The sequence below is a fragment of the Haplochromis burtoni genome, unplaced genomic scaffold (assembly GCF_018398535.1).
Source record: "Haplochromis burtoni strain Fernald_Lab_line unplaced genomic scaffold, NCSU_Asbu1 Contig_632, whole genome shotgun sequence".
Lineage (NCBI taxonomy): Eukaryota > Metazoa > Chordata > Actinopteri > Cichliformes > Cichlidae > Haplochromis > Haplochromis burtoni.
The window spans coordinates 162065-182482 of NW_024582993.1; the positions used below are offsets into that span (position 1 = coordinate 162065).

At 41.2% G+C, this 20418-nt stretch overlaps 1 protein-coding gene and 1 long non-coding RNA gene across 3 annotated transcripts; one reads left to right on the forward strand and one right to left on the reverse strand.

Moving 5' to 3' along the window:
* The first annotated feature begins 1166 nt into the window (after nt 1-1166).
* On the forward strand, nt 1167-10176 carry LOC102301923. Its single transcript, XR_317480.3, has 3 exons — nt 1167-1254; nt 6429-6642; nt 6999-10176. It is a non-coding gene; the product is annotated as an uncharacterized LOC102301923 (long non-coding RNA).
* Nucleotides 10177-11171: 995 nt separating this feature from the next.
* On the reverse strand, nt 11172-20400 carry pigo (phosphatidylinositol glycan anchor biosynthesis, class O). Of its 2 annotated transcripts, none has more exons than XM_005948951.2 (11): nt 20088-20400; nt 19341-19819; nt 17826-17969; nt 17485-17608; nt 17121-17280; nt 15271-15453; nt 13528-15124; nt 13226-13429; nt 12609-12790; nt 12328-12398; nt 11172-11938 (listed from the first exon to the last, which is right to left on the reverse strand). In XM_005948951.2, exons 2-11 carry the CDS (start codon nt 19816-19818, stop codon nt 11809-11811), a joined length of 3273 nt encoding a protein of 1090 aa, XP_005949013.1. In that variant the 5' UTR covers nt 19819; nt 20088-20400; the 3' UTR covers nt 11172-11808. The 2 variants fall into 2 exon arrangements, with proteins under 2 accessions (XP_005949013.1, XP_042070893.1); XM_042214959.1 differs by lacking the exon at nt 20088-20400 and adding an exon at nt 19926-20076.
* Between the last annotated feature and the right edge of the window lie 18 nt (nt 20401-20418).

Consider the following 20418-nt stretch of genomic DNA (forward strand, 5'->3'; position numbering starts at 1 on the left):
GACCCAGTTTACAGAAAGCCCAAGCTTAAATCCAACAGAAGAATAAAATCTTAAAAGTTGAGGAGATGGATGTCATGCATGACAGTAACAGGCTCAAATTTGTCACCATATCTTCACTCTGCTTATGGCGTGCAAATGTGCTGCAGGAAACACAGATGCAGGAGTGGTGAAAGTATGAAATAAATCCCATGCACATATCACATCTACTGAAAACACTAGTAGTCCTGAGCAAATAAGGCTTTAGATGATTGTTTCTATTTGATTTTTTATGGCTCAACGGCTTTTCTTTAGTTATTTATTCCTTTTTTTCTTTTGTCCAATCACTGACTCAAAAGATTCAATTGACATTTGTTCAGTTCATTTAGAAAACCATGATGAATATGGGATATGGTATTTTAGCAACTTTGCACTAAAACTAAGTAAAGTATGCTGGCATGCAAGTAGACTATTTAGCTACACGTATTCACAGCAGCTGCATCCGTACACATAGTGTTATGTCTGAAAGTAATGACTGTCATTAGTTCAGCCTCTCATCATAACCCAATGCTCCAGGTGGGAGAGAAATGGGCCCCAAACATTTTTTAATCCCTTCAGGGGAATTCACTCTCAGAAACCTCATTAAACCACTTCATCTGTTACTGCTGCCACCTTCAAAACATGTGAGGGCAGGAAGATTTTCCTTGGATAAGCATCAAAGATTGTTGTACAGCTCTAGGCAAGTGTTAGATTCAAACAACGCTCATGTTTTAATAAGGTGGAAAAACACCCCCGCCACCACCTACATAAGTATGTCTCTTGACCGTGCCGCCTGAGATTAAACTTCGGGCTGTTAATGCTCCTAAGGTCCATTTTCTTTTCCATATGTAAATCAATGAATTGTTTTATTTGGTCTGAAATCAGGGATCTCTTACACTGCTTCACTTGCTCCAGGTAATGGACAGCCATCCACAGTGTGCTTTGTGTGTCTGTGTGTGAGTCCTCGCTCTAGAAAGCCTAAAATCTCAGCAGCCGCAGAGAGAGAGAGAAAAAAAAATTCCCCTAGAGATGAAGAAGGAGCAGCTGAGACTAATTTGTCAGATTACCTGGCAGCTGGGGAAAAGTAGCACCCCAAATAACCTAAGAGTTTTGCTGTGTAATTGCTTTCATTTGCAATTCATATTTGTGTGTGTGTGTGTGTGTGCGTGTGTGCGTGCGATTGCAGTGTGGGATAATGCACTTCAAGATGAAAGCACCAGGGATACTTGTAATGACAAGGTGAGATTCATTTTATAGACTTCCAAGAACTCAGAAAAATGAAAGACATTTCGAGATGTGGATTTAAGAATTCAATCATACAACTACAACTGCATAGGGGCCCAATTAGCCCCGTGCAATTTGGACTCAATGCCATCCTGACACAAGCCATGCACGCCCACACAGTTCAGATGCAGAGTTGTGAGAAGGTTAAATATACTCATCATGGGACAAATGTCATGGTAATTTTGTGCTTTTAATGAGTTCTTTTTCCAGGGTGGAATGATTGTACAGTACACATCTTTAATTATTTTAAAAACACAAGAACTGGGTGCACAACTGGGTGGTTTGAAGTTGTTGTGGATTTTCTCTAACCAACACAGGGTCAAATATATACACACATGCTCCAATACATCCTCCCATAATTGGTTAAATGTACCTTAGCTTTTTAGACCTCAACTATTTTATTTCTTTTTATTTCGACAGGCTTTTGGTATAATGCTGCCTCAATATTTTAACAGTCTTCTTGGCAGAAGTGGCAGAGATGATTTAAACTGGTTGTTTTCCTGATATGAACCAAGCTTTTAAGCCTAGTCCAGAAATGTTCGATACGTCTGTGGTTAGGGATTTGGGAAGATCATTCCAGAAGTTCAGTGTTAGCCTGCTTTATCCATTCCAAAATCAACTTTGTGTAACCGTGTAGCAGTATAACTGCAGATAATGCTGGTTTCTGTGTGCCCAATTTCTTCTGTCGTGATCAGCACATATTAAAAACACACTGTGTTCAGAAGATTCAAACAGGTCAAGCTAAATCTAATAAAAGGTTTAACATTTCTGGCTGCGCATCAAAAAGTATTTTATTCTTCTCTGTTCGTTCTCATACTTAACACAAAAGTATGCCCATGAATCAGTTCAGATTGTTTTGCCATGAAACCCATCAGAATCATAACAGACAGTGAAAGTACTCTGTATAAAATGTAACAGTTAGAGGGTGCATTTTATAGGTTCCTCCTCTCATCCCTACATTATACAACACAGACACTCAGTCTTATCTGCCCACTCACTGGTCTGGTAAAACTAAAGCTACTAACAATACATCCAAGATGATTAGGGCTGTAATGTAGTCCATTCATTCGGTCAATAAGCCTACTTCAGTCTGACTTAAACTGAGTAATCTAATCTAATCCCTTTCAAGCAACCGTAGATATCATCCTATGAAAGCAAAGTCTTGCAAATTTACCGGATTGTAACACTATATCAGTTACTCAAAATCCCCTATTTGACTTATTTTCATGCTATGCAAAGATTGCTGAGTGATTCAGTTAGCATGATTCAAAAATTAATGTCATTAAGTTGAGTCTGAAGTGACAAAGTACTTTTTTTTTCATTTTTTTTTTTCATGTAAAATAGCATATTGTGACCGAACAAAGGAAACTGGATGCAGGAAAATTGTATACTGTACAAGTGACACTTGATAGATTAAAATGGGGATATTTGTACTACTTTAGAATCTGTCATTCCCTCCTTGTTCCCATCACCTAGTTTCCACCTGAGCACAAGTCCCCAACTCATTAATCAGCTCCCTGTTATTTTGCATATGCCCTATAGCCACAACTCCTTGTCTGTTGTGCTGCCTCAGCTATACTGCAGCATTCTTGTTGACTTGTTTTCCTGCAGCTTGTTTTTGTCCTTTGCTTGCCCTTTTAAGTTTCTGTCTGCTTTTGAACAACGTTGCCTGTTCTGGCTGACTGCCCTTTTGTTGACATCTTCCATGGTTTTTTTGGTTTGTTTGTTTGTTTGTTTGTTTGGGGGTTTTTTTTGACCACATAAGCCTTCCCTTTACCTGCTGAGCCATGCCAAAGATTTTTAAAACTGAACAGTGGTGAACAGCAGACTGATAAAAATGAAAACTGTTGAAAGCACCCATTAATTTAACCCCATTTGTACTCTGATATTTCTAAATATCCATCCATCCATCCATCCACACATTCTCTTCCACTTATCCTTATCAGGGTTGCGAGGGGGCTAGAGCCTATCCCAGCTAACATAGGACAAGAAGCACGGTACACCCTGGACAGGTCACCAGCCTGACGCAGAGCTAACACAGAGAGAAAGACAACCATTCACACTCACATTCACACCTATGGGCAATTTAGATTCACTAAATATTTCTAAATACTTTGCAGAAAAAGCATTGTCTTTTTTCAAAATTGTTACTGCCTTATTTACTCCCTTGGTATGCTGATATTTTATCTCCATTAACAAGCAGCCAGTTTTCTAGCAGTAAATCTAGCAATCTCAAAGCATTTCTATAAGCCCTGAAGGAAAAAAGCTAGCAACACAGTAGCACTTTCTATAGAGAAGTAAGGAATATCCTGAGAGTTTTCTGAATCATTTGTGTCAAACTCTGATAAGGAGGGCTGTTCAACCCGAAAGCATGGTTGTTCAAAGGAAATTGAATCTATTTGACTACTTTGGAATATGTGGTCCTTGAAATATTACATTTGTCATGAGCAAATCAAGCTTGAAATTAAATTTGGTCAGCTCCAATACCACAAAGAGTGGGCAATAGGAGAGGCGAGTATGCTACATATGGTCTGGATTAATCCTAATCCCCAGTTTTATAAAACAATTCACTTTTAAAACTTGTAGGAGTTAAGTTTGTTTTTTATACTCAAGATCCCTCCCTTTAAATGTACTTGATGTAGTGAGCTCAGTATGTGCAGTGAGGCTGTGTGGAGCTTGCTGGGTCTTGGGTACAATACTGTTACCTTTTGTCCTCAAGGGGATCCACAGATAATCACTAGGTCACTGTAATGGCAGCGTCTGATCTATCTGGTCTTTCTTCTTCTTCACAGCAACATTGGCAGAGTGCATAGACAAGAGACAAGCTTCTGTCTCCCACAACAACATGAATCTTTACCAGCTTTTAAAAGCAGCAGTGAAATCCTCTTTCATATTTACACCTAAAAAAGGTTGGATGAGATTGCTGTCTTATCGCAGCCAATACCTCTCTTTCTCACTTCAGACACCCACAAGCGTGGACGGAGACATAACCACTCGGCCAATCTTAAATCCTTTGTATAGAAAGTGTATTTGTATTTTATCCAAGATGATATCATCCCCCTGAGACAATCAATTTATAGAGAGATTCAATGCTGTGCACAATCCATAACAATGGGGAGCACACTGCTATCATTACTACAAAAATACACAAGTGCACTGTAATTAAAAAAAAAAAAAAAAAACAAGGTGGAGAAAAAAACAAAGCAAAATGATTGACTAAAGGGTTAGGAACTTGTCAGATATGTACACAGAATTAACTCTCACATTAGCTCTCTCAGTGGCAGCTTCTGTCACTTGCAGTTTTCCCTTGATGCTCAAACGGCAGGAAGAACCTCCAACTGTTTATTTTCAAGCTGCAGTCAAAGGCCCTGTGTGCCTTTGGTGTCAAGCAGGCAATCAAAAGCATGGGTATTATAGTCTGTCTGCCCATCTGTGTGAACCATCTGTAACATCAAATTCACCCTGCATTAGCATTCTAACTCCTGCCGTGGTTTGGCTCTGAATTACAGGGTGCTTTCTCTCATATAAAGTAATAGCATAGCATTAGTAAAAATAAATAAATAAATAAATAAAAGAAATTAAAACGGGGTATTAATTGAGTTTTGGCCACTTGGAAGCAGTAGAAAAATCTGTGCCACAACACTGATATGGACTGAAGTGTCTCAAATGGCCACTTGAGGCCCAAAATATGAGGTAATGCTCATAGAGGCCCCACCCAAGTGGAAATGCAAAATGTTGAAATAAATGCATTTGCAGTTAATTTAACAGAAAAACCTCCATTTGTGAAAACAGACAGATGGTGAACTTTGATAAAAATTCACTCCTTTTAAATTTTATGACTTCATTATAATAGATAATGAAGTCTGTGGTTACCTAAGTAGCTAACTCATGAATTCAGTGTCATCTGATCGTGGCAAAACAAACAAACAAACCGACAGAAAATTAAACAGGAGATTGTTTTGTTTTTTTTTAAGGTCATTCTTCGTTTTTACCTTGCAAATGGCACCCATTCACTCTGCTTTAACCTCTGTTTTGGGTCTCCACAGACCCCTGAGAGAACTATAAAGACCTTAAATTTTACCTTCTTTATCCTGAACTTAGCTTGGCTAACCCTGGGCATGTGTGTTTTTTCGTTCTTAGGATGATTTTTTTTTAATTTTTTTTTTTTTTTTGTTTAAAAGCTTTTTGAACAACTGCACAGTGTGGGATGTCAGGCTACAAAAATAAATGTGACCTAAGGCAGCTCTGGATAATGTCTCTTCAAAGTGAGGCATACAGTGTAAACAGCATATTTACTCCCACAAAGTTGTTTTTGGTAGCCTACAAAGCCAAACTATCCCAACATGCTTTTTTAGGCATTTGATTACACTGTTAGCAGATTTTACAGGATATAATGCTCTCTGTTTCCAAAAAGTCTGTTTGAAGCATTCAAAAACCAGTTTTCCCTAGTTCATAAATGTACCATTTAGTAAAGAAATTGAGAAAAATACTGCAGATATGAAGCCAACAGAAGTGCAGTCATGTTTCAAACGTATCCTAACTTACAATTCATCTGAGTATCCCTTTGTTGTGTGAAGAGTTGATGTAAGTCATCTGATTGACCAAGCCCTGGCTCACTGCTATATATTGCTTCAAGTGTAAAACTCACTCATTCTGAATGTCAGGTTCCAATTTAGTTTATGTCAAGGTTATTAACTCTCAACTGGAATATGTCCAGAGTTCATTCATTCATTCTGTGTGGGTGCTGCCTGCACTAAGTATGACATCCTGTACATGTAGCATATGTTGAAAAAGACTTATCAGAAAGGAGTCAGCAGGCAGGAGTCTATCTGAAAACACCAGCACACAGATGCAGAAAGGGATTCCTTAACATTGATTAAAAACCATGAAAATTTTGCTGTGGTTTATAACACTGGACAATTTTATGAGTCTTAAAAATTATACTATCAGAAATATAGAGACTGTGCAGTTGGGTAAATTTATGAGAGCTCAATTTTATGACTGCAGGCATTGTTTTTCTCACCATAGCTGAGCTCTGCACAGAGGATAACCATCCACAGGCTCGACTTGAGTTTTAGTTCTAGCTGTCTATGTGTCAGCGTTAGTTAAATGTTCTTCTGATTCTTCAGAGACTCGAACAGTGCGGCCTGACAGGAGGTGACCAGTGACCTTCCCGTACACACGACGATCCTACTTCACAAGAACAGCCTCTCTAACTTTGGAAGGACATGACAGCCTCTTGCTGTGCTTTGGTTGGATCAGTTTCACAAATGACACATATCACATCATTCCTGGGGCGGCTGCGGTTGGGGCGGCAGAGCAGGTCGTCTAGTAATCGGGAAGGTAGGTGGTTTGACCAAAGTATGCTGAACAAGATGCCGAACTCCATTTGCTCCCGATGCGTTCATTGGAGCGTGAAGGTGTGAATGTTTGATAGAGAAAAAACGTGCTGGTATGATTGTGGGTGTGAATGGGTGAATGTGACTTGTAGCATAAAGCATTTTGAGTGCTCAAGCAAAGTAGAAAATTGCTGTGTGAGAACCAGTCGCTTTACCATCATAGTTTTCAAAAAATAACTGAATCTCCTTTCCTTTTCTGGAAGATGCATGGGCGCTCTTTCCTGTGTTTGAGTTTGTTTTTCTAGTGCTGATGCACATTCACCGTGCTGTCTTTGACTCTGCTAATCTGTCTCTGTTCAGGCGTCCCTTCTCCTTCGTCACGGCATCAATCAAGCAAACAGCAGAGTCCTCAGTTGTGGGTTGTAACTGGTGGTTCACTGACAGTTCAGGAAGCTTATTTCCTCCCAGAGGTGACATACACTGTAATGTTCTCTCCCATCTCCCATTTCCTTCTGTTGATGAGTTTCCATCTAAGCCTGCAGCAGCAGAAACAAAGACAGCTTCACTCCACATATCTTCATCTAAACCTGGGTTACTACGGCTGATGATGCTGAATCCTCAAGTCAAGCATTTAAACCTTAATTTGATAAAAACATCATTCAACACATAAAATCCATGCTCTATAAATATCTTTTTATTTTTTTCACCTGCTAATTTTCTTGGCATTTTTCAAAAGCCAAGTATGTTTCCTCAAAATGTTCCTCTACAGATCTAACAAGTGAACCCTAAGTGGCATAATGGCCATAAATGGTCCTCCATTACATTCAGCAACTTCAGAAACTCTGCACCCTTTTCATCCTCATTAAAGCAGCTTCTGAAAGGGATGATGAATATCATCAAAACAATTTTATGTCTGGTCCCCCGCGGAAAAGATGAAGCCCTTCCTTGTGAACTCAAAGCACAAACATCAGAGGCCAGCTAGAAGATTTTCTTTTCATCCTCATAATGCAACTTGGTCAGACTTTAATATTTGATGCCAACTGAAATGTGACTATTGTTGTCCAAAGAACACATATGGATGATTAAAGCAGTAATGATGCTTAGAATAAATGCTTGGTAATATGTTCAGCAGCTGTGTGGCCATAACAGTTTTCCCCCTTTCAAAACCATAATAATGGGCTTCAACATCTACAGCAGTGCCATGATGGATTTTACAATAAAGTGTTTTTCACGTTGTTTTATGTTTATGACCAGCTATTGATATATTGTCCATTTTTAGAGGGCAGCTCATTGTTTCTACACAAAATAACAAACAGTAAATCGTGAACAGAGGGCTTATGTTGGACAGTGCATTTTTCAGGCAATCAGTCAGCATCAACAAAATGATGAGAAAAATGACTCCAAATGTTACACTTCTTCTCATCCTCTTCATCTTGTTGCAGGAAATAAGGCCATATTATTAGCACCACTGTTAACACAGTTTTATGAGTATTTAAACTCACTAATAATTAAATACTCCTGCATTTCCTTGGTAACATGGCACACAGTATTGCAATTCCAAATTTTGCTTTATTTGGCCAAAAGAGGTTGATATTCAGTCTTCTACTCAGAATCCCTATTTGGGGTTTTACTTGCAGATGGCACGCTATTATGTTGGTTGTATTTGTGGCTTGAGCCATCCAGTAGCTCATAAACAGAGTTAAGTCTCAAATTACTTGTCTTAGAATTGGCTGGTCAACGCTACACCAAACCTCCACTCAAGTGGACTCATAGATGAATTACCCTGCTGATGAATTGAATCTATGCAGACAACATGTTACCCTTTACCCTATTTCTGTGGACTACTTGTTTGTTCCTACACAGCATATTTTCCTTCCACCATTCATCCATCGCCTTCTGCTTATCAAGTTAAGGGTTCCTGGAGCATGCTGGAGCCTATTCCAGCTACCATAGGGCCATGAGACAGGGTATTCCCCAGACAAGTCGCCAGCCTCCTCCTTTCAAAGAAAAAATCAAACTACCACAGAAAACTCCTATTTTCTGTGAGCGCAGCTGCAGCTGTTCTACTTGACTGTGTTGGAGATAATGGTATTGCTTCTAGTTGGATTTTATCTGCCTTTTCTGTTGAACACATGATGTTATTGACATTTCTAGCTATGTCGTAACTAGCCTATTTGAACTTGTTATTTTCTCAGTAATGGCAGATGTGTTCACCACAAGGAGGGGGTCCAATCCAACACACAGTCAGCACAGCCATTACATTGTGCCCTCACACAAGAAGTATATGTATTTGGTGTCATACTTATAAACTCAAATACAACGGTGCCTTCCCATGGGCCATAGTTAATAAATCGTTAGTTCATTGATAATTTGAAAAGTAAATATAAAGTTTTTCAGGTGAAGTAAGTGAGCTTTTCATGGCAACATAGCACAAAATAAGAATGATATCTTTAGTAGAAAAGCTGTAGATTCACAACAATGACTTGGAAATAATCTTAGAGAGGGGTTTTTTTGTTTGTTTTTTACTTTGAGAAGGTGCTTTTTAATTAGCTGTACACATAATCTGCTCCTGAGGGTCTTTTTGGTGATAGTAATTCTTTGGTCACTCATGCAGTTCAATTTTAACTGGCTGAATTTCCTTTGAGGTACACTTTGTGTTAAACTGTCTAGTGGAAAACGAAGACAAAAGGAAAACCCAATGTTGTGAAACATCATCATGAAATATATATAAACGCACACATTTTCATTGATTTAAGGTTGCACTTAAACATTCGTTCGTGTGTGTGTGTATATATAATTTCATGAAAGAGGATTTAGGAAAAAATGGACAAGGGAGAATTTCAACAAGTCAAGAGTTATGGGCACTAGAATATGCAGAAAGCCCCAGTTAATAATGAATGAAGCACCTTAACTGATGGGCATTGAAATATGGCAGCAACTTTCTCCTCCATCAAGTCCTTGGTTCAATAAACCAGTCATAAAATCCTACTTATATGGACCGCATAAATAGTTTCCAATTCTACTATAAATAATCTCAAAGATGAAACATAGATTAAGCATCACAAATCACAACAGGGAATAAACAGACAAATCTGGATGCTTCTAATAATTTTAAATCCAAATTATATTCAGACTAAGATGTCAAGTAGAAAAATTTTATTAGAATTTTTACAGAATGTAAAATCATTTTAATTAACCAGTTATTTATATATTAAAGTTTAAAAACAGATACAGATGTGCCCCATCATACAACCAAACCATTACTTGGGCTCATCCCTCCCATACAGCAGCAGCATGAGGGATTCAGTAGTATTGTCATGCAGCTTGACATTCCTTCAATACCATTAGTTGGCTGACTACAGCTGCAGTACAGTAACGGATCCTACACTGGATACTGACTCCGACATGTACAGAAAAAGAAGAGAAAAAACACATTTGTTGTCCCAGGAGGTCTTGGTTTGAATGACATCATACACACAAAAAAAGGCATTGATTAAAGCCAGGCACCTATTTGTGGGTAAAAGTGTGTGAGGTCTAATTAAAAACAACACTGATTTGAGATTAGAAAAAAAAAATTCTAATTATGCATTACAGTAAAGAATCAAAACCTTACAAAAAATAAAGACTTTGACTAATTAAGAGCCCAGAACTGTATACAAATTGGCAGTAACCAGAAACACTGGTTAATTCATGGCATTGAATAAAACAATACATACATATAAACATGAGAACAGTTATTTTACATTAGCAACCTGCTGTAATGCACTTAAAGAAAAAGAGAGAACCTGCTTCCAGAGTGATCACAAAGTAACTCCAAACACTGATGGGCAGTTTTGCTTTTGTGGTCTCACTGTATGTGAAAGGCCACGTATTAAAGCCCACAAAGAAAGGAGACAAGCTGAACCGTCACCCACCCATGAATGCAGAAAAAAAGGGAGTAAATTTAAATGTCACTTTACCAAGTAGAAAATTCTTCATTTCACAGGTGTTTTTCCCATCATAGGAGACTGTCAATTGAGCTGCTACATTGCATATAAATGTATGGCAGCTGCAATTATTTTTTAAAGGGGGAACAAAAAGAAATGCATATTAAAAGGGCCAGATGTATTGGCCAGGCAATTAGAGTGTGTAAACTCTATGGATATGGTGTTGTTTTTCAAACACTTATGAACCACTTGCAAGACTGATTTCAACTGTTCTTGAAGGTTTTATACGTTAGGAAGGTTTACAAGAAACATTCGAAAACACCCAGCAGATGTTATCTCTCTATCCAAATGCAAATTTAAAGGGGCCTCAAAGTTTCGATGCATCCCAAAAGTATATCCCAAAATGTTGAATCTCTTCATCTGGACTTGGCGTCTTCAGCGGGACAAACGTTTTGCCAATCATCCAAGTGACTTCTTTAGTCTCAGCTGACTGTAGGATTCCCCAACCCTAAACAGTACATTTGCACAATGACTGAAACCAGCCCACTGAAACCAGCCCACTGAAAAGGGAAAGACCATCTCTGAATTGAGGAGGAGGCCTAAGGGTACATCTTTCACCATCTTACAATGCTGTGATTGGAGCCATTTCCCAACTCTCTGTGAATGGTACTCAGTGATCAGTGGTTGTTGATCAATGGTCATGACAATTTGCATATTAATGATCAAATAACTAACCTCAGAGTTCATTGTTCATTCGGCGGGCTGGTTTCAATCATTATGCAAATGTACTGTTTATGAGGTTGGGAAACCTGCAGTCAGCTGACACCGAAAAAGTCACTTGGTTGAGTGATGAAACATTTCTGCCACTAAAAACGCTACACCCAGATGAACAGAATCAACAGGGGGGGTCTCAAAGTCCTTTATCAGTTCTTCATCCCATTCCTGGGGTTGTTCAATCAAACTGCTATATAAAAAGGTCCCAACGCTCCACATTTAGTCAATCTGAGATTCGATATATGAAAGTTCCTCAGGGTCAGTAATGTACAACATAGCCCTCAAGAATCACAGTATGACATGCCACATGACATGTTAGTGGGGTTTCCTTATCACTATTGGCAACATTTTTCTAAAAAAAGAAAAAGAAAAAACAAATCCTGTTTAGTGACCACCATGTCCATTTCCTCTGGGGCACAGTGAGCTGTGGTGGGTGCCAGTAGGCAGCAGCTGCAGCAGCAGTGCCTTCGCTACCTGGACACATCTGGGATGAGTCTTTTAAACCACTGGCCCACAGCCACATCTACTCTCAGCACTAATGTGACCCCAATCAGCAGGAACACGCTGCTCACCAGGAACCCTGAGGCCTCAAACATTAACCTGAAAGGACAAAACAGAAGAGACACAAAGGTTTAAACAAGTCCAAATTAAGCTCCAGCAACTCCTTCGGACATTAAATAGATCATAAGATAAAAAGAACCAAGACTATTACTTTTTCTCCAAGATCTACCAAGTTTATTTAAATTACCTATATCCTTTTAATATTTTCAAGCCACCAACTTATTATAAAAAAACAAAAAAACAAACAGGACACCACATTCAAAACCCAGATGTAAATGTGTGGATATCACAGTAGAAAAATGGACCGGCATTCAACACTGTGTGTTCACTGAAAGTTCAGAATCAGCGGTGATCCTGTATCCATATCCTCAAAAAGCCTTTACTGTCAGTGAGTTTGTATGAGCTGGAAAATCCATTCAGGCACTTACTTCGGTGCGAAAACCTTCCACACCATTAGGTGTCTCCTGAGTATAGCAGCTGCACAGACTGAGGCAAAGACCTGTGAAGTGAGCAGACAGACTGAGTGGTGTGATGTGATACTGCTACTCATAAGTGTAACAGAACTAAATAAAAAATAAAATTAAATAAATTTAAAAAAAAAGACAAGAAAGAAATGCAACAGAAATCTGCTACTGAGGACAGACTTTCCCAGCTCACATATGCCTTAAATGGATGTGAGAAAAAAATAATTCTAGGTCTGTGGACATACCTGTGCTCCGTGAATAAGGAGGTAGCGTGTTGAGAGTTGCAGAAGAGCAGAGCTGAACAGCTGAGGGTTTTCTCTCAGCCTCATCTCCATCACAGCATCCTCTCCGTCGTCCCCACAGGCTCGTCCTCTGCTCCCACGCACCTCGCAAACCAGGGGCCAGAACAGTAGCAATGGACAACTCACTGAAGACAAAGAGAAATAACAACAACAACAAATCATCGTTTCACAAGCTCACAATTCATTTTAAGCACTGAAGAGACGGTTTCAAAGCTGCTTTATTTAACTTAACTGCTTTTGAGAATTTTTTTTATCATTCTCTTGAATCACATAACTTTTAAGTTTTTGTTTATCATTTAAAACTGAAATGTGTAACAAACTACAAATATGACTAAATAAAAAGGACTGAGTGTCATACAGGTTCACTGATATTTTATATATTTTCGATTATACTGTTAAGGTTTAAACAGGTAAAATGATGATTCTTTTCCTGCTTTTCACAAATTAATGAAATTAATCCCATTAGTTTTACAGAATAACCTTCTTTGCCTAATGGATGATGACTTCTTTCCTTTTCTTTGAACAATAACATTTTTTTTTTTTGCTTCTCTGGTTCCTACCTGCAAAAAGAATGTGTGAAGCAAAAGTATTAAGGGTAACCAGTGAGGCAGGGAGTATGGTCCCTGTGTGTCCTTCAGGAAATCCCACAAAGGCAGCACCCCACTGGATAGAGGGGAAGGTGGGTAAATGACCTGTAGCGTGGAAGAACTGCGTGGCAGCCAGGGACCAGAGCACTACTGGGGTCCAAGGCACATTAAACCCACCTGAGGGGGGAGAATGAGAAGTCAGTGAGCTGATTAAGACCTGGAACCTGATAGGCTTAAAAATAGATTAATTAAAAGATGCGATGCAAAAATCTTACCAGAATACTTTCCATGCAGGCCACTAAGCGTAGTAGACGAGGCGTGAATGTGCAACAGAGCTCCCGTTTCTAGTAGCAGCAGGAGGAAAGACAGAGCCATGCCCTCTGGGTGCAACAGCAGCAGACCAATTCCCAGCAACCCACTAAACAACAGCAAAGGAGCAGAATAGACTGTTCCAAGTCCGTAGGCCTCCACAGCAGGCCTGTTGTCCACTTCGCTGGCCCCGCTCAGGTCGCCATCATCTAGGGAACGACGCATGCGCTGATAGATCTGTGGGATAAGGTGGTGCAGCTCAGCTTGGGGGCTGATGCCAATGCTTGCTCGATAACGGGGTGTGGGTAGAGTCAAACTTTTGGCTGAAGCCTGAGTCCTAGTCTTCACAAACACAGTGAGGGGGTCTAGCCAGATAAGGAAAAGCCCCAGTCCCAGCAGACAGAAGGCAACCCTGGGGAGGGCCAGCTGTGCCAAGTGAATCAGCTCAGCCAGATTCCTGAAGCTGTCCTCCGGAGTGGCACTAACAGCCCAGTGGAGCCCCAGGCACACAGACAGCAGCGGTAGGATCCAGCGAGCTGTAAACACCGTCCCGCCTGACGAGTTCAGATTACCATAGTGGCAGAGAAAGCATCTTAGCAGATATGTCCACAAGCCAAGGGAAATGACAGCGAGGACATAATGGAGGTTCTTCAGCTGGTTGTCCTGCAACCGGGAAAGAGGGGAAAGAAATGAAGACGGCTGGCAGGAGCCCTGCTCTTCCCGACAGCCGTGGAACGAGAGGGAGAGGTAGAGGCTGCCAACAAGTATTCCTAAGCAGGCTAGAAGGGTGCTGCTTTCCTTCCTCACAGCTGATGGAGACAAAGCTGGGGCAGGCAGCAGCCCAGCAGACTTCAACGGGTCATGGCTTGGGGGCAGAAGTAGGCCATCCCAGTTGAGATGGATGGGAATGCATAGGGCCAGGGATAACACCAAAAATGTCACAACCCGTCCTTCTGCAATCACATAGCTGTCTGAGAGCAGAGAGGCACAACGAAGGAGTGGAAAAAAGAGAGAGGGGACAAGGAGGTGATGCAGGGTCAGCCAGCTAACACGCTTTGGAGCTTTGGTTCCGTTTTTTGACACTGTAGAGGTGCTCAGTTGGCGTGAACGCCAAAGGAAAAGGAGTTCAGAGCTGAAAGCAGCAGCTGCAAGGCACCACATCACCTCAATGTAGCCCCGTATGAGCAGCTGAGCAGCAGCCACACTAACCCCCACTGTCAGTGACACAACAACTGGGGCCTTCAGTAATGGACCGTTCTCCCTGATCAGCACTAGAGACAGTTCAGACAAGATGAAACACATCAGACAAGCAAATGCCAGGATGGCTAAGCCTGCCGCCATCTTCAGTGGGTTAAATCGGGCCCAGGTGGCTCGGCAGGTGTCTCTGACAGAGGTGAGGTAAGCCTGCAGAGAAGAGGCTAGCTGCGGGGAGGGTGAACGACCCTCTCTAACAGTGCTGAGAAACTCAGAAGACAAGAGGGCAAATTCACTCTTCAGCCGAGAGAGGCTCTCTGGTGGGATGTCTTTGGCCATGCCAGAGTAAGTCTCCAGGAAACGGTTGACCTTCAGAAACAAAGATAAAATTAAACACACAAACCATAAAAACAACAACTCCTGAAAAGGCTCCAGGATATGTGAATATATAAAAACATTTTTCTGTGTACAGATGCTCGAAAAGTGTTCTAGACGGTTCTTTGATGAGCAGATACCTGTTTTGTGTTGATCCACAGTGCCTCTAGCTGGCTGAGACCTCCAACTGCACCTTCTGTCTGCTCGTGTGGTGGAAATAAAGGCAAGAGAACCTGCCCAACATTACTGTACGGAATAGGAACTCCTAGTAGCAGAGCCAGGGTGGGCACCAGGTCAGTCTGTGGCACCACATCTGGTTCATTCTGGGAAATAAACGGGGGGGGGGGATGTGTCACATTACATTATTCTGTGTTCTCATGATCTAAATTGTGCTTTGACCCTTATCTGTGATATTTTCAAGTAAATATTTTTAGCACATAGCAAAATAACTTGTAGCTGTTCCAAGGCTGGGTTGTCAGTTAAACTCAGTGAGTGATATTTTATCTTGTAGCCTTTCTTAATCAGGGTTGTGCTTGATAACAGCAATATTTCCTATCAGTGGCAAAATGCCTTGGGGGAAGAAAAAAAAAGTTCTGCCTTTTAAAAAAAAAAAAAAAAAATAGCAGTGTAATTTCTCTCTTGCATCTAATGACTTTCCACAGCACATGATATCGCTCTCCAGTTAGGCTGCAATTATGGAAATCGGTGCTTGAGCTCTCTTTTCTAGTGTGAGATCCACTTTTATCTATGAAAAAAAGGCGGAGACCACCTGCCAGCATCAATTTAATGGATTCTGGGAACTGCACAGCCAAGCGTGAACAGAAATGGGCATGCTTCAGTGGTTTAATGCTTTATGTTTTTATTACAGCAGTGATTCTGAGAGATCGACATGTCGCAAATGTGCCTTTGCAGACAGGAGAAAGACAAACACACAAGTAACTGAAAGCAGTTGTGTTAGTTATATATTTGACTTGACTTTGTTCTTCCTTTTTAACTCATTTGTGGACTGAACTGATGACGTTGGTCTGAAAAGCAACAAGAGTGAAATGTTCTTACCACTAAGCATGTGACTGCCCATTACTGGGATACAATATGATGAGTGTGCTCTCATAACTTCTTGTTCTGTGCTCAACTCTCACTCTGAATTAAACTGACTTTTACAGCAGTTTTCAGCGGCTCTTTTAGATAGTTAAATTACTGTTATAAGCACTGGTCACTATAATATGTATATCAGTGGGAATGATCTAGTGCCTCAAGTGGACGCGAGAGAGGAGCAGACGTTGTACAGATCGGTGCAGCGTCCACAGCAATGCAGATGCTGTACCAGTCTGTTGTCATAAACAGGGGGCTGAACCCTGAATTTACTCATGGATCCTACCATCATCTATGGGAACAAGCCCTGGGTAGTGACCACAAAAATTACATCAAGACTATAAGAGGCAGAAATGAGCTTCCTCAAAAGGGTGTCTTGGAGATAGGGTTGAAGACCTCTGTCATTTAGGATGGGCTCAGCATAAAGCTTCTACTCCCTGACACCAGAAGGAGCTAAGTGAGACTGTTCAGGCATCTAACTAGGATGCCTCCTGGTAGCTTCCTTGGTTAGGAACTCCTACTGGGAGGAGACCCCATGGTAGTCCCAGGACACGATGAAGATTGTGCGTGTCTGAGCTGGCTCTGGAACACCTCTGTGTCTCACCAGGAGAGCTAGAGAATGAGGCCTAGTCATCTCTGCTTGGATTGCTGCTCTTGCTACCCAGAAAAGCAGCACAAAATGAATTAATGGATCTTGTATACACTTGGGCCAAAACTGTCATTTAGCAATTTCTTTGTTGACGTACAATAGTGATTTGTTTTGATTATGACAGTATGTCTTCAGTGTTAATTTCTTATATTTTATACAAAGTCAAGTGATGTAGAATTGGTTGTGTTTTAAATAAGAATTAATCCTACTGTCATGCTGTGGCTGTTTCAAAAGGTGTATTCTACCCACCTGTGATGGGGGTCCATGAAACATGGGAGAAGGACTGTAGAGGAAGATGGCAGCATCAGTCTCTTTCTGACTTTCTCCACCATGATCTCCAGTATCTGTCATTCCGTGATCTCCCATCACCACCAAGAGTGTGTCATTCTGCAGACGATCAATCACAGACCTAGAGGAAAAGCAGAGTTTTCACAGGTCGTGCCAGGTGCTTTCTAATGCTCAACTGCTTGATCTGGGCCAACAATAACAATAATAGTGCTGGTATCATGACATATCTACAGCACTACAAGTGCACTGTGGCAACAGCTGATGATCCAGCTGCATCTGGATAATGGTGTGAAACAAGCATGTAGCAGCTGTACTACTGCCTGACCTGATGACTCCATCCATCTGCGTGAGTTTGTCAGCCATGGCTGGGTGATCCGGGCCAAACCTGTGACCACAGTGATCGACTCCAAGGAAATGAGCAACTAGGACATCCCAGTCATCACCCACCACTATTAAAACCAACAGCAAGAGACAAACGAAAGGAGATAAAACACAAATACATCAACCGCATGAACAAGTTTCCCACCTGTGGGACTAATAAAGGTCATCTTATCTTAAGTGTTGGTGCAAAATTATTTTGATTTTGCACAGTTTCCTGGCAACAGAGGCTATTTGTTAAATGTAAGTTTTAATTGCACAACAAATGTATATTAAATAACTACATACTAGTGTTGTAGAGGTGCTGGAGAATCCCGTTATCCACAGTGTGCAGATCCTTGACATTAAAAGAAGGGAAGGGCAGAGAGCGGTAAAACTTCTTAGGAAAAAGACTCTCCCAAGTGTCGTCACCCATAAACACCACTCGTTTGCCTATTGAGAGACAGAAAGATTTATATGAGCAAAATCAGATGGCACAGTTGGTTTTCTGGTTTTTAAAGTCCTAGATTTGTGGTATTGCCAGGCACAAAAGAGCATGTCTACAGATGAGCAGAGAATCATTGATGCTTATATTATTTTACTTTACCCACAGAAACAAAACCAAACACTATTAGTCTGGACTTCTTTAAGTTACTTGAAGACGTTTCACCTCTCATCCGAGAAGCTTCTTCAGTTCTAAGGTCAAATGGTGGAGAGTCCCAGATATAAACCTAGTGGGAGTATCCCCCCACAGAGGGACAAAAGGACCTGTCCCTCTGTGGGGGGATACTCCCACTAGGTTTATATCTGGGTCTCTCCACCATTTGACCTTAGAACTGAAGAAGCTTCTCGGATGAGAGGTGAAACGTCTTCAAGTAACTTAAAGAAGTCCAGACGCTTTTCTTTGCAAGCTCCTTTGACTACGATGACCTGGATGACTGAGAACCTTCACAGACAAACACTATTAGGGTCAAAATTATTAGCCTCCTGATGCTAATAGTTGATTATTTATCCTTTTTGCCAGATAACAGCCTGTGGTCATCTGTTGTAGTTTTCAGCAAAGCTCACAAGTCTTCTGAGCAATCCTAACTGATTCTTCTTTGACAAATCTGTCGAGCTCCTCCAGATTTTATGGTCTCCTGGCATTGACCTTGGGCTTCAATACACTCCACAGATTTTTAATGAGATTCAAGTCAGAGTCTTTGTGCAGGTCAGTGATTTTTTATTTACTTCTTCTAGAGCAGGTTGTTCATCAGGAACGATGCATCTTTTGAGATGCTGTCGTGTTGGAAGACAAAGAGATTACCTAGACCCAGTTTTGCTGGCTTCCTAATTTGGTTGAGTCAGTCATGGGTGTCTTGGCAGTTGTTTTGGGGTCTTTAGACACATCACTCACTAGTTTTTTTTCCCCCCAGAGTCTTTAAATCATTCACTTCCTACCTCTGCAAGGCTTGTTCTGTAATCTGCGACTCTCTTCACATTTCACTTAAGTTTTTGACACCAAATAGTCTAAACAATTTTTTTGTTGTTTTTGGCACGATGCTTTCTCAAGTGACGGCCCAGTTGTCATATTGTGTATAACCCTTAGTTTTACCTTGATTTTACAAGCTTTGACCATTACAAAGTTAAAGCCCATCATTGCACAGCAGTGGTTTGTGCTGTGGCTCAATAAAGAAGTCTGTTTTCTGGGAGGCTATAGTTTATAAATGCTTTCCTGAAAATCCCTACATCCCATAACATTGTCCTCATCTGTATGTTTCCCATAAAGCTCTTTACATGAATGTATTATATTTTTATAATTTACAGACACTTGTAATAACTCACCTGCTTGTCCAAACTGGTGAATAAGATTGTCCTCCAAGATGGCACTGGATGCAAAGTTGTTACCTACATCTACAAACGTCGGCAAAGATCCAGTCGTGAACCCCTTGATCCTCTGCATGGTGGTCGTAGGTGGGTCAGCACGAAAGGGGTACAGGCGGCTTTGTAAAGGCCTGGATGACACTGTCTCTTCCAGCACAGGTAACTTATTCTCATAAGGTCGTGGTGCCGTCTTGTCGGGGTCATACCGGGCGAAGTCGATCTTCAGGGCGTCGATAATGAGAAGGACAACCTTGCGGAAGCGCGGCTGAGCGCGACAGAAGTCCACCGGCTCCTCTCCGGGCTCGAGCACGTCTCCGCAGGTGCTGGTTCTGTTAACCTCCAACCTGACCAGCAAAAATCCACCCACGAACAGGTAGATGCCCACGAAGAACACCGCACACATCCAGAGGAGCAGGGACAGCACAGGCAGCCCCTTCATCCTACATGCACAGGTAAGAGCAGGTCAGGTGAAAGACAGGAACATTTGGTTTACATAGAGGTAACAAACACACAAAAATGAGAGGAACAGCTGCCTGTGAGCTACACCTGTTATAGAAGAAAATAATTCCGGTAACGTGTAAGGTGACTGAAATTTTAAGCTCCAACTAAAACCTCTTTTGCAGTTAAGCCGCACAGGTGGCTAACATGAATGACGGTTAAGTTAACGCTGTTAGCAGAAGCTAGCTCGCTTTGCCTTTTGTCACTGACCTTGTGGCAGCTAGTTTTCGTCCTCTCCCGGCCGGACGTTGGGGGTGACTGTGTGTATTAACAACACAGGAGCACAGGTGCCTCAGGTAAACAGAGAGCGGAGCAACACGCTCACCTTCATTGGGACTCCGGTACAATGAGATTAGATGACTGGTGGATGATAGGAACCTTAGCGTGGAAAGAGCACGGCGGGCGCTTTTCTGTGTAACACCATGAATACGTTTGCTTTGCCCCGCTCTGTGACTTACAGGACCTCCTATATACGGAACAACGGCTTTAGCGCGTCTCTGAAAATCGCTAAACACGTCAGAAATTCTGCAGAGAAACCACC